At 36.0% G+C, this 17,492-nt stretch overlaps 2 protein-coding genes across 2 annotated transcripts; both read left to right on the top strand.

Annotated features, from left to right (window-relative positions):
• The first annotated feature begins 6,327 nt into the window (after window positions 1-6,327).
• On the top strand, window positions 6,328-7,697 carry LOC126705121 (uncharacterized). Its single transcript, XM_050404066.1, has 3 exons — window positions 6,328-6,522; window positions 6,684-6,827; window positions 6,942-7,697. The coding sequence occupies exons 1-3, from the start codon at window positions 6,328-6,330 to the stop codon at window positions 7,695-7,697; spliced, it is 1,095 nt and encodes a 364-aa protein (XP_050260023.1).
• A 539-nt stretch (window positions 7,698-8,236) lies between these two features.
• LOC126705122 (putative disease resistance protein At1g50180) lies at window positions 8,237-17,175 on the top strand. The gene is given in 7 exon segments (XM_050404067.1): window positions 8,237-8,569; window positions 13,987-14,430; window positions 15,522-15,642; window positions 15,721-15,884; window positions 15,887-16,021; window positions 16,112-16,488; window positions 16,598-17,175. Coding segments are annotated over 7 exon segments (1,929 nt in total). The 5' UTR covers window positions 8,237-8,301; the 3' UTR covers window positions 17,018-17,175.
• The last annotated feature ends 317 nt before the right edge of the window (window positions 17,176-17,492 follow it).

Consider the following 17,492-nt stretch of genomic DNA (forward strand, 5'->3'; position numbering starts at 1 on the left):
TAGATTTGCATGGCTTTAACACTTGGACTTGAACTCTTGTTCCTTGAAGTATTAAACACATCCTAGATCTACCCAATTACAAGTAAAGTGTGTTTTGTCAAAGGATTAGCCAATTCTACATTAACATATGTTCCTAACATTATTCACATATGGCTTAACATCAAGGAATGTTGAACTTTCCATGCCTCCATTGGTTCTGAAGAGAAGTGCTAGATTTTACCTCATGGCAAGTATTTTTGGACTATAAAGGTCCCACAAGATTGTACATAAGGCCTCAAAGTTGTCCTAACACTTAGAAGTGAGGTTAGGAGGTTCATAAAGTTTGATGCTGGGGATGGTAGAAGGTTTTCTTATGACATGATAATTGGTAGGATCCTTTTCATAACTTAGAGCTTTAGGATTATCCAATATGTAGCAACTAAATCTGAGGCAAAGAAGGATTCTGTTTTGAAGAACAAAATAAGGGTTAGGAAACCTGCAAGGTCCAATGAATTAATCACCATACAATGTCAGTTGTATTTGGTTAAGCTTGAAGATGATAGAGCTAGGTGGTTTGCAACAAGATCAGGCTGGCTTCTCTTGTTGAGCCACCTGCAATGAACATAAAGCTACAGCAGATGAGGTGGGATGGTTGCGACTCTACTGGTTTAACCTTGCTATCCCCTGGTTGCCTTTATATGTTGATTAGAAATCAAAAACAAACTGACAACTAGAGAAATTTGAAAATTTTGAAACAAAGATGTACTTGTATTCAATATTCGACTATAAAGAATCTGTAAATTAGAAGGGAAAATATTCTAACAAAAGAGAGATTTGAAAATTTTGCATTTTAGATTCATTATTGATGTTTTAAAGAAATTAATTGGTATAAATATCTCTGAAAAATATAAATCTTGTTCCTTGATGAAAATCAGGTTTCTCATTAGTCAATCTTCCCATTTTGGATTAGAATTCTGTAACTGTGATGTCAAGTATGAGAAAAAAGGGAACTTGCACCATCATAGACACCCAACCATTATTCTTATAATTCATGATATTGTTAAAATCCAAATTTATTCACTTATGTTCCTGCTTTATCAATCATGTTCTCTTTTTGTTTACTAAAGAATCAAAAAACTAGCCCTGCTCTATGCACATACAAAAAATTAGGCAGTTTGCATGGACTGTCGTGTTTCCTTCTGTTATGTTCATTAATGAATAAAAGCGCCAATATGGGTAGTTTCTCTAATGACCTTGACACTACTAAATCTGAAAGATCATGGAGTATATAACTTTGAATCGGGTATGCTACATCCTCTTACTTTGGGTAAAGAAGCGACTGTGTTGCAAGTGGAAGGATCTAAAGAGGAAATTGCTTCTGATTCAGAGTTGCCTACACTATTGTCTAAAATTAAGCATAGTGCTGATTCTATTAACATATATGATCCACCTGTAGAAGCGAATGAATTTAATAAGCCAAATGATGAGCTTGGTGAAGAGCAAAAATCCATTAGCTATAATGCCTTTCTTGGAGTATCAGGTAGAGAAAAGCTTTACACGTTTTATGAGACAAACAATTCTGTGGCAAAGTCTACAGCAAATCCAAGTATTTTGAAATCATTTTCTCCTTGTGCCTCTCTTACCAATAAATATTCTTCATTGACGAGGAACATTGCACTAAAAGGAGCAGAATCATCAACACAGGTTTAAATTCATTCTGCAGGTAATGCCATTAGATAATATATGTTGTTGATAAAACATATGTAGGGTGATTTTAAGGAGAACAAATTATCTCCATACGTTTTAGAGAATAAATCATACATTATACCACATTACAAAATAGTTACATATTTTTCACGCATCTTGTGGGTCTGTGACTAGTATAAATATAATAGTAAGTCTCTTCATCGTTTCCGGACATTGAGTTCACGTGTTTGACCACTTTGACCTCCTACTTTCAGGGATCTGTCAAATTTTTATTGGTTAAATAACTTGTAGGGGGCAAGGAGTTCAAATCTTCAGGAAAGAGCTTCACATTCATATATATTAGATAATGCAAAAGTAGAATTTCTATTTTGTATTAAAAAAAAAAAAAAAAAAAAAAAAAAAAAGGCTTTTTATAACCCATAGAAGGTGTTGACCGACGAATAAGCATCTTTTTACATTTTCACCCAAATTTTGGGCTAGAATATCTACCAAACGATTTTTCTTTTGCTAGCCATCCAAATGATCCAATCAAAACTTTAGCATTGACGTTCCTCATCTCTCTCTAAAAATATATTATAGAAAAACGATAATTTCTCACTTTACCGTTGATAGTATAGAAAAAGTTAACATATGCCTTAAAGGAATTGGTTTAAAAAAATATTTTTAGAAATTTTTATAGGAAAAAAAAAGTAATTGATTTCTTTGACAATTTTTAGCTTTTATTTTTCCCATGCCTATGACTACCAAATTCATCCAGTTTATAAGTTTTTCTATCATAACTTGGGTGGTGTAGTTTGACGTTTTTTACAGCCTTAATTTGACTATCATATCCACTATTACCTCCATTTCCTTAGTTGGGGAGTGAGAGACATTAGGCTTTAATAACGGATTTTTTTTTGTCATTTAACACTATTTTAGGAACAATTTTGTTAGTTAGTAGTTTTTGAAACTATTTAGGAAAATAGCATCTCGAGTCTAAGATACTTGAATTCAATATAAAAATCGAGCTTGTAAAACTCGAGTCCCAAGCTGATGCGGAAAATTTTTTCCAAGTTGAACTTAAGTCTCTAAAACTTGAGTTCCATATAGCTAAAAGAAAAGAAGGTGTACAAACTGAGTGAAGAAGGAGTGAAGAAGAAAGAAGAAGGCATCCGATCTAGCTTCCTTAGGGCAAGTAATTTTTGAAATTGCAACTTGGAGCTCTACTGGACACCAACTCTCCGTTCTTCCTTCTTGTTGCCACCACCACCGATTGCTTTGAAAGCAATTGCCAGATAGAAGATGAGAGCGTGGAATTGGGGTTTGGTTCTTGTTTTGTTATTGTTTTTTGGGTTTCTTGAGAAAAGATGAGAGCGTGTTTGTTTTCTAGGTTTGTTGAGAGAAGATGAGAGCATGTTTTTTTTCTAGGTTTGTTGAGAGAAGATGAGAAAAGATGAGAGCATGTGTTTTTAAGGTTTTGTTTAGGGAAAGACTAGAGTTCCATGGGGAAAATAAAATTTCACCTCAGCTTTGCCAGCACATAGAACTCGAGTTGCTATAGCGAACTCAAGTATGAGAAAGTCGAGATGTTAGTTTTCTAAAAAATTTGGAAACGATGCTAACTAACGAAATTGTTAACATTTTAGTGTTAATTTGCAAAAAAATCCCTTTAATAGCGGATAAGAATTTTGGAATCCATGCCCATTATTGGTAGTTGATGATGCACAAAAATTGTCAATGAGCTGATTACCCTTGATTGCTCTAATGGGTACCTAAAGAGCAAGAAATTGGGAACCAAACAAAGAGCACCAATGGGGTGTCGGCCAAAGATCCTTCGAATGTTAAGTCAGTGAATGAGAAATCTCCAAGAACTCTATAGTGAGAGAGCTAGGGATTTTTTGCATACCTGGGAGAAAAGGAGGTCTGATGCTTATATACTGGTGAACAGTGAACCAAGATCCCTTGGATGTAGGGATCTTTCCTTGTAGAGAAAATTTGGAATTAAGATTTCAAGATTTTAGGATGTCTTTCCATACGGGGAAGATATGGGCGTGTAGTAGGGTCTTTGGACATGGTGCATAAGATATTTCCATATGAGGATACATAGACTACATAAAGGATTGTGGGGCCCACTGGATCTACCTGTCGGCATGGTCCTCTGTTCATTGGTGTTTAAGCACTAATACGAGAAATGACCTGACGGGTCTCCCAGGGGTGGTGTCATTATTCGTTTGTACCATTAGATCTAACAGAGAAACACACCATGATGGATCCGAGGCCTCTACAGTGGTGGGTTCATGGTCGATAGGCTTCGCAACTTGCCGTATGGATGGAAATCGTCCATTCCTATGAGTACCTAGATGGACGAAGAGAAGTCTCGAGCTTGTCGAGGTTGCTTGGCACGAATTAAGCAATGAAAATTCCTGTCAAATGAAAATACCCTTATCAGTATTCATGGGTTAATTGGAGAGGATCTTACACCTATATCGTTGGGATTGGCTTTTCTTGCTTTATGAGACTTGTCCTTCTTGGTCTAATCTACTTCATGATTCTTATTAATGTAAGGAGTGAGACAACAAGGTAGAATTGGATGTGAAACCAAGAGATAAAAAAAAGGAATTTTTACTTGGGAGATAGCATTAGGAGAGAGACAATAAAGTTTGGTTTTGTTGATAATATTTTTTGTAAAGTGCACAAATCAAGGAGAATTTGGGGGACTTTGTTTGATATTGCAAAGTGAAGAAAGATGAAGAAATGATAGTGAGCATAATGAGTGCAATAGGTGTATGTGAGAGCAAAGAAAATCAAAGAAATTTTTTTAGCCGTGAGACTTACATAAGGGAGATAAATTTGGGATTTCTTGAGAAAAATACTGTAATTGATTTGATGCTATTGAAATTATTGGGAGTTTGTCATGTGGTTTCTCCTTCAAGAAGAAAGGGTTTTCTATGTAAGTAATATGTGTCTATTGTGTGATTGATATCTTGGCTTGATAATTTTTGTAATAATATTTTTTTGGTGATTGGTTAAGATTATTAGTTGATTTTCTTAAATCACATAAGACTAGATTGTGACCCAAGGGATTGATCTTAGACAACTAATACCCATCAATAATCAAATAAATTACTTTGTACATCATGGCAAGTGGGTATATCGTGTAGAAAGATGAGAGATGTGACCCAATCCATGAATGCTATGCTAGTAAAGGAATTCCAAGCAAGTGAAGTGCACAAAGCCCTGAAGCAGATGTATCCCTTAAAAGCTCCAGGCCCTGATGGTATGCCCCCTCTTTTCTTTCAAAAATTTTGGTCTACGGTAGGCGGTTTAGTGACTAAGACAGTTCTGGATTTCTTAAATTTGGGTATTATCCCACCTAAATTTAATGAAACCCATATTGTTTTGATCCCTAAAACTAAATCACCTACAAGGGTGACTAATTTTAGACCAATAAGTTTATGTAATGTCATTTATAAATTGGCATAAAAAACTTTAGCCAATAGACTTAAAAAAATCCTCCCTACTATTATCAGTGATACCCAGAGTGCTTTTGTGAATGGTAAATTAATTACTGATAATGTTTTAGTGGCTTTTGAGACGATGCATCATATAAATTTGAAGAAAACAGGGACTACGGGAGAGATAGCTCTAAAGCTAGATATGAGCAAGGCTTATGACAGGGTGGAGTGGGCATGCCTAGACAAAATTATGGAGAAATTGGGGTTTCACTCAAAATGGAGAAACTTAATGATGCAATGCATTTCTTCAGTCACTTATGCTGTCCGTATTAATGGTAAACCTAGCGGTTACATCATTCCCACCAGAGGGCTTCGTCAAGGTGATCCGCTTTCTCCTTACTTATTTCTGCTATATGCTGAGGGTCTTTCTGCACTAATCAAAAAAGCCACAGCTGATGGTTTGTTGGAAGGCATATCTGTGAGTAGGGGAGGTCCTTGCCTGTCTCATTTATTTTTTGCAGATGACAGTTTAATTTTTTGCAAAGCTACTATGGAGGAGTGTGACGTCTTACAGAGGGTGTTGAACACGTATGAGAAAGCTTCTGGCCAACAGCTGAACCGATCCAAAACTTCTCTGTTTTTTAGCCCTAACACAGTCAAGGAGATCCAGGATGAGATAAGAATTCGGTTTGGTGCTCAAGTGATCCGTCAACATGAGAAGTATTTGGGTCTTCCATCTTTGGTGGGAAGAAATAAGAAGAATACTTTCAAGGAAGTGAAGGAAAAATTGGCTAAGAAATTGGCAGGGTGGAAGGAAAAACTTTTGTCCAAAGCTGGTAAAGAAGTCCTGATTAAAGCTGTAGCCCAAGCTATTCCTACATACACTATGAGTTGCTTCAAAATTCCTGACTCTCTTTGTGATGAGATGACTAGCCTAATCAGGAATTTTTGGTGGGGGCAGTGCAAGGAGGAACGGAAAATAGCATGGATCAATTGGGAGAAACTTTGTGCTCCTAAGGCCTGTGGGGGTATGGGTTTCAAGCAACTAAAATAGTTTAATTTGGCTATGCTGGCAAAACAAGGCTGGAGGCTCCAGACTGGGACTAATTCTCTATTGTATAGGGTGTTTAAGTCCAAATATTTTCCTAATTGTGAATTTGTTGATGCTAGTCTTGGTAGAAATCCTTCCTTCGCTTGGAGGAGTATAATGGCAGCCCAAGACATAGTACAAAAAGGCAGAAGGTGGCAAGTTGGTAATGGACGTAGCATAAGGATTTGGAAGGATAAATGGTTGCCCTCTCCCTCAACTTATGAAGTTGTCTCTCTGGTAAACAACATGCCTGAGGATTCTAGAGTTGTAGAGCTAATTGATGAAGAGAAAGGTGCTTGGAAAACTGATCTGGTGTGTAATGTCTTCCTTCCTCATGAAGCGGATTTGATCCGTGTATTGCGTTGTGTACCAATCTGCCAGAAGATAAGCAAGTATGGGCACTGACAAACAATGGTCTCTTTAGCATTCGTAGTGCTTATAAACTTGCTATGGAGCTGAGATCAGATGTACAGGTGGGATCCGGGTCTGATGGAAGTCATTTGAGGAGGTTCTGGCGGTCTATTTGGAGCTTTAATATCCTACACAAGATCCGTCACTTTGCTTGGAGAGCCTGCAGAGATGTGTTGCCCATAAAGGAGAACCTAGTCAAGCGGAAAGTACTCTCGGACAGCTGTTGTGATGAGTGTAATTTGGCTGAAGAAAATTCAGGCCACCTTTTTTGGAGTTGCCAAAGAGCCCGTGAAATCTGGAGTTTGTCTTCTTTGTTTTAGGAGTCTCGGGTCCAGCTCTTTGGGTCGTTCATGGACATGTTATGGTACGTGGTTATGGTGGCCCAGTGGGAGCACAGCGACGTGGAGAAGCTTATCGTGGTGGTTTGGGCGCTTTGGTCAAATAGAAATGAGTGCAGGAACGGAGGGGCAAAGAAATCATGTCAATCATTGCTGCAAAGGGTGTTGGAGTACTTGGATGCTTACCAAACATGTGTGGTGGAGTTGGGATGTCCGAAGCAACCTGTTGAACCTGCAAAATGGAAGCCTCCCTCTCCGGACCGGTACAAAATTAACATGGATGGTGCTGTGTTCAAGGAGCAATGTATGGCCGGTGTGAGGATCTTGATTAGAGACGCTGAGGGTCATCTGATCGGTGCATGTAGCAGGAAGCTTGAAGCTCCTTTGGGTGCAGTCGAAGCTGAAGCCAAGGCCGTGGAGTTGGGTCTTCTGTTTGCAAGGGATTTTTCCATCCAAGATTTCACTCTTGAGAGTGACTCTTTAACGTTAATTAATGCGCTTCAAGACCTGTCTCCTCCTCCATCATCAGTAGCAGCGCTAGTCTATAGTTCAGTTGCCATGTCCCATTCTTTCAGATGTGTAGAGTTCTCATATGTAGGTCGTAATGGCAATAGGCCAACCCATTTACTTGCAAGACATGCGTTAGGCATTGCTGATTTATCTGTTTGGGTTGAAGAGACTCCTTGTTTCCTTGAACAGGCTCTCAACCAGGATGTAGTTGCTACCTCTATTGATTAATATAGTTATTGAAGTATTTCCCATAAAAAAAAAAAAAAAAAAGAATGTTAATTGAATGGGGTCACAGAAGCTGAGTCCAATTGAATGTAGTCACATCAGTCACATCTAAATATGGGGATTTTTTTTTATATTTTTTATCATACTAACATGCAACTTGTTGATTTAATATGATTAATTTGCAAGTGAGCAGTGTCCAGTCTGTCCAGCAATATCAAGTACTTTATATCGTATTATGAAATTCGTTATTGACCTGCCGGAGTGATCATCACGATTTACCACAGATGACAACCTTAATCTAAGTGAGAGTTAAAAAAAAAAAGCATCTTTCTATTATTATTATTATTATTATTATGGAGAAAAAAAGCATCTTTTAAAAGTCAACAAGATCACGAAATTAATTTAATTAGAATGTTGTTTATCAACTAAAAAATTTAATTAGAATGTTCGGTGATTGTGCTATTGTACGTAGTCACATCTGACCTGCATATATAGAGCAAGCACGTATTCATGTTATGAGATGGAAAAAGAAGTGCCGAAGAGACATAGTTGACTAAATTCATACAAAGATAAGTGCTCCCATTCATCTTCTTTCTGTTGAAGAGGAATGGCTGTGTCTGTTGTGTCCTGTGTGGTGACAAGGCTTGGTAACTTGGTCGCACAAGAAGCAATATACTTGAACGATGTGAGTGACAAAGTTCATGAGTTACAAACGGAGCTTACGCGGATGCAATGCTTTTTAAAAGATGCTGATGCGAGGCAGAATGAATCAGCGTTTGTAAAGAATAGCGTTGTAGAAATGAAAGATCTTGGTTATGATGCAGAAAATATCATTGCGACTTGTGCCCTCACAGTTGCATCCAGAAAGGGAAGGGGCACATAAAAGGTCCTAAAGAGGTGCGCTAGCATCTTGGATGAAGGAATTACGGTGCACCAGGTTGGGTCAAAGATTGATGTTATCAAGACAAGAAATTTCTAATTTGAAACAGAGTTTTCAAGAATATGGCATAATAAGAGAATCAACACTGCAAGAAGGGGGGCCGAGTTCTCACAATGAGACGCAACCAGAGCAAAGAGAAACATATTCTCATCTTCAACATGATGTTACTGGGTTTAACGAGGATCTAAATAATTTGGTGGAGTTTTTGCTGAGAGAAGAGGAAGGCAATACTAGAGTCGCTTCCATATGTGGTATGGGTCATGGGTGGTCTGGGAAAGACCACTTTTGGCAAAATGGTTTATAATGACACCATAGTCAAGCAGCACTTTGACTGCTTCGCTTGGGTATGTATCTCACAACAATGTCAAAAAAGAACTGTTTGGGAAGAAATTCTAATTAGTCTTCTCTCTAAATATCAAAGGGATAAAATTAAAGATTGGTCTAATACAAAGCTTGTCGAGGAACTTCGTCAAGTTCAGCAAAACCAAAGTGTTTGGTTGTTCTAGATGATATTTGGAAAATTGAGGATTGGAATATTTTGTGTGAAGTCTTCCCAATACAAGATACTAAAAGTAAGATATTGCTTACTTCTTGTAATAATGATGTGGCTTTGCATGCGGATCCTAGAAGTTTTCATAAACTGGAGTGTTTAAGTCTTGAAAAGAGTTGGGAATTGCTTGAAAAGCTGGCAATATCTTGGAGATTAGGTACAAGTAATATCTAGTAATACTACTTTATTAAATTTTCTTTTTTGGAAATATTTTAAATTTTAAAATTTGAAGAAATTTTTCTTTTCGCTTTTCAAATTAATTTGACATAAAAGAAGAGTAGCGGAAGGTGTGATACGCACATAAAACATATTTAGAATATGTTTGGTAGACTATAATAGACAAACACAATTAATTAATATAAAAGAATTTTTTTGAGAAGTTAATATAAAAGAATTTAAAAGACAAAATAAAAATAAGTTTATAATATTAAATTTTGTTAGTTCTAAAGGAAAACATTGTTTTTAGAAGGTTCTAGAGGAAAACATATAAATGTGTGTGCATATTTTTTTCCTCTAATATCAATCTTTATTTGGAACATGTGAATGTAGAAAGTAGAAACTTTTTAGTCCCAAAACTATGAATAAGTATGTCAACTCAAGGAAAAACAAAGGGCCTTATTTCAATTTCATTTGGTATGGCTAAATTGCACTTGATGACATCAAAACATAAAATTTCAATATGACGAATAAAAGATAGAGAAATATTTCTTTAAAATATTTGAGCAAGTGTACGTAAATGCTAGTTATATAATTTTAACTATAAGGGCACGAAAACTTGGAAAGTCCAAGCCCACTTAGAATAGTGGGATTGATGTTCCCAAACCCGACCCAAACCAATAGATATTTGTAAAGAGAGTGGGATGAACAAGTTGGGCTTCGCCCGATGACACAGATAGAGAAGGAGGAGGCAAAAGTCTAAAATTAAAATGTATAGATGGATCTTTACAAGCTAGCTCGAGGACAATGTTCTTGAGTTGTTACATACACTGTTCACTCTCTTACTATTCTGACTCTGATCTCTTTTCTTCAAAAATTTTTTTTTTTTTGATCCCCCCTTCATCTGAGAGTCCCTTTCCTTTATATACTCCATGACTTCTTGCATCCTAGCCCTCTATTTTCAATCCTCCCAAATCTCCTTAGGACACTTGTCCCATTAGACTTCTGGTGAAGGTGGTGGAAGGAGTTGCTGAGCTATGGATCTACTATTTAGGTTACTTCCTCATTAATGTAGCTGATAAAATTGTTGCCAGCCATTTAATGCAGAAGAGTAGGTGAGACTTTACAGGAACCTCCTACAAATATCTTGTTTATCCCCTGAGGCGCCCCCCTTTCACCTCTCATACTACTTCCTAAGGACGCTCTGTCACTTCCCATTCTCTCCTCGGGCAACCTCACTCCTCGTGCAATAGATGCTTCTTAATAAGGGACAGCTGAAGGCTACAACGATGCTTCCAATCCTTGGTCCTCGGGTAAATTAATGCATATAAACTCAACAAACTTTAATTTTAAATTGTATAAATAATTCTTGTCACTCTAGAGTCCAGACATAAAATTGATGTTCTTTGGTTTGGTGACCAAAATAAATTCATGTGACATGCTACTCTATTTAATAGTGACAAGTTTTGATCCTATGGATTTCTTGTGTGTTTGTGTGATTTCCTACTTGAATAGGGAATAGGTCCTCACTATAGTCTAACCAAGCTAGGCTTTAGGCCATTTGGTTGGATTTTTGGAGTATCTTTCTGATTAATTGGGGATGAATGTGATGATGTACTTCGTGATGAGCCTTATTTTTAATAGGCTTGATGCTTGCATTTCTAGGTTTCAAGGTGCTTGGTGATGGGCCTAGTAATTTGAGCAATTGATTGTATTGCGCCCAATTGAGGTAATATTGGATTGGACTTCCAAGGTAAGTAGCTTCTTAATGACATTTTTTTAAGAAACATAATCATATTGCATGAAACATTGTTTTTGAGTTAAACACATTTTGAAAAATTATTTATGGAACTAAGTTGTGCTAAAAAGTGTCTGTAGGAGGCAAAATTTTAAGCCAATCATAAAATGCCACATCAAAATTTAGTGACAAAATTTAAATTAATGTCATTAAATTAGATAAATCAAGTGTAGAAAATTAAACAATTGAAAATAAATATGGTTTGCAAATATAAATTTGTATTGATGAATAATGAGTACAATCTCTATTTCAATCCTTTTACAAAAGAATACCCTCTGATTCTATCTTCATTGAACTTGACTCAAACAAGAAATCTTCTTGACTTTAGTGGGAAGATGGATTGAACGGTCTCCATAACAAATCTCTAGCTTCAAGCTTATTAGAGATTTATTGTTCTTCAAGTCTTTGAATGTGAATGTTCTTAGGTTGAAGTTCTTCGGGGTTTTAGAGGCTTGATCTGTTGAGCTTCAAGAATTTGAGGTTTGTTGAAGTTTATGGAGGCTTTTTTAGCTTAATTCCAATAGAACTTCAAAGAACTTATTTGAATGTTCTTCATGTGTTCTTGAGGCAGAATTTCTCCAAAGCTTCGACGTCTTAGCCAATTCTCCTAAATGAGAGGAGGTATGTCCTCTATTTATAGTGGTTTCAAAGGATAAGTCCCACTTGGGATTGACTTCCTTGTAGATAATTATCTCTGTTTTTATTTATTTATTTTAATGGAAATAATGACTAACTATTATCATTCCAATTTAATTGAGATATTTATCTCTATTTAATTAGAATAATTATCATCAAGATATTTATCTCTATTTAATTAGGATAAATATCATCTTAAATAACACTTGTCAACACTTGATTTATCTAATTCAATGACATATTAATTTAAATTTTGTCACTAAATTTTGATGTGGTATTTTATGATTGGCTTAAAATTTTGCCTCCTACAGTGTCGTGTTGTGATCCTACTATAAATGATTATATATGAAAAGTGCATCATATTTAATATTTGAATATAGAGAAATGCATGAATATTTGGCATAGAAAAGACAAGCATCTTTGAATTCCTTTGATAATGGATTTCATGGATTTATGGTATTATTTGAAAATACTAAAAACGCTTCTTACTTTGTATTATTTGGGAAATTGATGCAAAATATTTTGACAAGAAATGATTTTTTGGACTTTGAGAATATTGTGGATATTTGGTTATTGAAATATTTTATGAAACTACTTGAAAGTGGACTATGTATTTCAAATACATTAACTTGTGAGCTTTTGAGGTGGGTTTGCCCTGGTGCTATAATATTGGTGATTACCCTGTTTTTGTGACGATGTTTGTGTGACATGTGATTACCCCGTCTCTGTGATGACGAGCCAGGTTAGAGCCTCTCACTTTGCATGATGCAGGTAAATCCCTAAGTGTGTGGGTGAGGCCGTTGTCTATAGGGCCAAAAGACCACATGCAAAAGGTGTACTGCATGACACGTCATTCCTTGCCCTCCATGAGGGGAAGAGGTAAATCCATGAGTGTGTAAGTAAAGCTAGATAGAGCCAATAGATGATATGCAAAAGAGGTATTATATGGCTCATTTTCCCATATTGCCCATGGGGGGAGAGTATAATGAACCTAGTGTCCCACATGGATTAAGTATAATGAACCTAGTGTCCCACATGGATTAAGTATAAGTTTAACCATGTGTTTATAAGCTCTTAAGCACACTCCTTTTGCAAACTAGTTTTCAAGAGTGAATTCTACCCATGGGTTCCTAACAAAGAGAGGTAAAGGGTGTGGGTGAGGTTGTTGCCCATGGGGCTGATAGATAACATGCCAAAAGAGGTACATATCATGCAATTGTGTTTGGGTTCTGACTTGGCTGTGGCGGTATGTCTTGGTGACATTTCCATCTTTGTGGCACTTTGTCACGTGGCCTTGGGTGAAGTTTTTGGATTTGAAATAGTATTGAATATTTTTCTGGCTCACAGTGAATAATATGTAGTTTCATAGTTATCTTGGGAAATTTGGTGCTACATTATTTCTATTATTCTTGTCGTGTTGTTAATGAAATTGATTTTGTAGAAATTAAATGGAAATTCCTAAATTATAGCATGCTTTGTAAAATGCTCATTATCATGAAACTTGCATTTTTCCCACCCTCATTAATTATGCTACTTATTGGGTTCTAGCTCATCCCACTCTTTCACAATTTTTCAGATCAGTTAGTTATACCTCAGGCATCGAGCTTTCCTTGTTAGCGGTGGTTGAAGTATTATGCTAATTGGTAGACTAGTGTTATAAATGGTTAGTGACTCAGTCTAATTGGAGGTTGTAAGCCTTGGTTATGCCAATCTTAGATTTGTTGGTGGAGGTCTTTGATCTTGTGTTGATTCATTTGGAGTTTCGAAATAAATTCATGTATTTTGGAGGCACATGATTTGTAGTTGTATGTTGTAATTATGTTATAGAGATTTGCCATATATTGTGAAGAGATCAATATGTTTATTTATGTTTATCATAAAGAAAGAAAAAAAAAATCCCTTTGGATAGTTCTTTTTCTCATGCTTTGAACCCTTTTGGGTTTGGGCGTGGAGCATGACATATATAGAGCAAGCTGTATATATATAACCAGATTCATGTTTTGAAATCTGGAAAAAGAAGTGCCAAAAGGTTAGGTTGACTAAAGTCATACAAAGAGGGTGTTACCAATTCTTGCGAAGTGTGAAGTAATATTCAAAGCTCCCATTCATCTTCTTTCTAGTGAAGAGGAATGGCAGAGTCTGTTGTCTCTGGTGTGGCGACAAGGCTTGGTAACTTGCTCGAACAAGAAGCAAAATTTCTGTATGGTGTGAGTGACCAAGTTCAGCAAGGGAGGAGGCGTACAAAAGGCCCTCGAGAGGTTCGCTTGCATCTTGGGTGAAGGAATTACAGTGCACCAAGTAGGGTCAAAGATTGCAGATATAATGGCAAAACTTTCTAATTTGAGAAAGAGTTTTGAAGACAGCATAAGAGAATCAATAATGCAAGGACGCGGACCAAGTTCATTGAATGAGACGCAACGAGACCAAAGGGAAACTTATCCTCATCCTGAACGTATCGTTGTTGGGTTGGAAGATGATACAAATAAATTGGTGGTGTTTCTATTGAAAGAGGAAGGAGTTGCTTCCATATGTGGTATGGGTGGTCTGGGAAAGACCACTCTTGCCAAGATGGTTTATAATCACCATGAAGTCAAGCGGCACTTTGACCGCCATGCTTGGGTATATATCTCTCAACAATTTCAAAGAAGACGAGTATGAGAAGACATTCTGATTAGCCTTCTCTCTCCATCTAAAGATCAAAGAGATGATATTCGGAACTTGAACAATGCAATGCTCGTTGAGAAAATTCGTCAAGTTCAACTGGAGGAAAAATGTATGGTGATTCTAGATGATATTTGGAAAACTGAGGATTGGAACATTCTACGTGAAGTCTTCCCAATGGAAACTGCTAATAGTAAGATATTGCTTACCTCTCGTAATAAAGATTTGGCTTTGTATGTTGATCCTAGAGGTCTTCATGAGATGAACTACAATGTCTAAATAACAAAAGGAGTTGGGAATTGCTTGAGAAGATCATGGCAATATCTTGGAGATCAAGTAAAATTTTATTTTTTGGAAAAAATTATTTATGAAATTTTTATTTTAAAAAAATAATTTGAAGAAAAAGAAGAGTAGCTGCTGGTGTTAGAGCATTAGTATTGGTTTCTAAAAAATATCTCATTTTATCATCTCAAAAATTACTTTATCTATTATACCATACTATTTTATAATACATCCAACATCTCAACTTTTATTTTACCATTTAGCACATCAAAATAATATAAATTATACAATAAAATAATATAAAATTATCTATCACTCCTTTCTCTAATTTTTGTCACTCTATCACTTTGACACTCTCTCAACCACACCACCACCAACGATCTCTCTCAACCACAATTTAAAATATGATATTCTTGTTCAAATTGGATTTCATTCCCAACAACTAAAACAAAATCTAACGATGAATAAAATAAAATTTAATAGCACACAATCAAGAATATCTAAAATAATATTATGCTTACATTAGTGGTAACAATCTAATATATTGTATCAACTATATTTTTTCTGAAAATAATTACATCATTTTAAGAAGGGTTTGATATCAACACTTATAAATCTCATTTACTATTTTCATTTTTCACTTAATAAAAATAAATCGTCAAATTTTTTCTGCGCATCACATTGGTTTGCTACTAGCTATTTTAGTTGCTGATGTTCTGGTTATGGTATTTGAAGAAGAAATTTTATTAGTGTTTTTATTTAAAAAAATTGATATTAGTGTTTTGTTTGTTATTGGTTTTCTAGACTCTATAATGAAAACAACGATGGAAAAGTTAGGCAAGGAAATGATTGGATATTGTGGAGGTTTACCATTGGCTGTCATTGTTCTTGGAGGTCTTTTAGCTACAAAGCAAACAGAAGAATGGTAGGATGTGCTTGGACATGTCAAATCATACCTTTATGAACAACCAGACTTACGACTCACCAAGGTAATGGGATTAAGTTATGACGATCTGCCTTACCACTTGAAACCATGTTTTTTATATTTAGCCCATTTCCTAGAGGATTTTGAGATAACAAGAAAGGAATTTATTCGGATGTGGATGGGAGAAGGCTTTATATCACAAATTCAGCATAGAGGAGGAAGAGAGGATACAATGGAGGATTTGGGAGAGAAATATTACAGGAGCTAGTGTAGAGGTGCATGATTCAAGTGGGGAAAATTGGCTCACTTGGAAGGATCAGAACTTGTCGAAACCATGATCTTATGCGAGAATTTTGGGTATCAAAAGCCCAAAGGGAAAATTTTCTCTAGATCACCAATATTCCTTCCACAGAAGAAAGTAAAGCGCATATTGGTAAAATTCGAAGACTTGCTATCAATTTGGAATCAGGTGATAATTGCCTCGAGGGGATTAAATTCAATAAATATCCTTACCTTAGGTCTCTTCTCTACTTTGTGCCTTGTGACAATGATTTGTATCTTAAAGAATCTTATTTCAAGAAAATCAGGTTGCTTAGAGTCTTAAATCTTGAAAATTTTCAAATATTTTTTTTGTGTGGAAACTTACCTGATGACATTGGATATCTCATCCACTTGAGATTTTTATCTTTGAAAAATACCAAGATAGAAATCTTGCCATCATCCATGGGCAATTTGAAGTGCTTGGAGACACTAGATTTGCTGGCTCAAGAATACAGTATGAGGGTACCAAATGTATTTAAGAACATGAAACAATTAAGGCATCTGTATCTACCCATTTATTATATGGTAAGTGAGAAGTTGGAATTGGCTAATCTTTGTTATTTGCAAACATTAGTGAATGTCATCCCTGAAAGTATCCACATTCCCATAAGTTTTAGGTTTAACCGTCTTCGAGTTCTTCGCACGCGCGACAACTTTTTTAAATGAATGGGAATGGGATTCAGATGTAGTACAAGTAGTATCAAGCTGTCCTTATATATATAAGCTAAATCTACACTGCTTAATAAAGAATCTCCCAGAAGCTCACCAATTCTCTCCAAATCTGGCCAAGTTGACCTTATGGAGAACTGGTCTTGAAGAAGACCCAATGGCAACATTAGAGAAGTTGCCAAACTTAAAAATCCTTCTCCTTCTTTTTAATTCATTCTTAGGAAAGAATATGGTTTGTTCTCAAAGAGGATTTCCTTTGCTTCAGTTTCTTGTCCTTTCTGAATTGAGATATTTAGATGAGTGGAGGGTGGATGAAGGAGCCGCACCCAATCTTTTACGTTTGGAAATTAGAGAATGCTGGTGCTTGATGACAATTCCAGATTGATTGAGTTTCATTGCAACCCTCCAGAAATTGGAGATCAATGACATGACAAAGTCATTCAAAGATAGGCTTGACAAAGGAGGACCTGGTTTTTACAAAGTCCAACATGTCCCTTAACTTGTATTTCAACAATGTGACAGAGAATGATAATCTTTAGCTAACAAGGTACATCAATGAATTCTTGCACTCACATTTTTGAAATATTTCATGGTGCTTCTTTTGTTTCAAATCTCTCTCCAATTAATTCAATTTTTTTCCTAAAAAATATTGGAAAAGGTTTGTTTCCAGACATGTTTGGAGCCTTAGGCTCCAACGACCAATAGGAAGATGACATATGTCCTGTCATGTGTAGTGTATATAACTCACTTGGTTGGTTGAATTAAGTGAGTCATGTGCATTGCACTTGACAATGATTAATGACATCTTCCTATTAGAAGCCCAAGACTCAAAATATATTTAGAACAAAACTTTGTTCAAT

This window comes from Quercus robur, chromosome 11 (genome assembly GCF_932294415.1).
Source record: "Quercus robur chromosome 11, dhQueRobu3.1, whole genome shotgun sequence".
In the NCBI taxonomy this organism is placed as follows: domain Eukaryota; kingdom Viridiplantae; phylum Streptophyta; class Magnoliopsida; order Fagales; family Fagaceae; genus Quercus; species Quercus robur.

Coding starts and splice junctions, on each gene's coding strand:
- LOC126705121 (XM_050404066.1), top strand. CDS start 6,328: ATGGCAGCCCAAGACATAGTACAAAAAGGCAGAAGGTGGCAAGTTGGT. Junction 6,523..6,683: donor GTGCTTGGAAAACTGATCTG/GTGTGTAATGTC, acceptor TCAGATGTACAG/GTGGGATCCGGGTCTGATGG. Junction 6,828..6,941: donor AGAACCTAGTCAAGCGGAAA/GTACTCTCGGAC, acceptor TCTTTGTTTTAG/GAGTCTCGGGTCCAGCTCTT.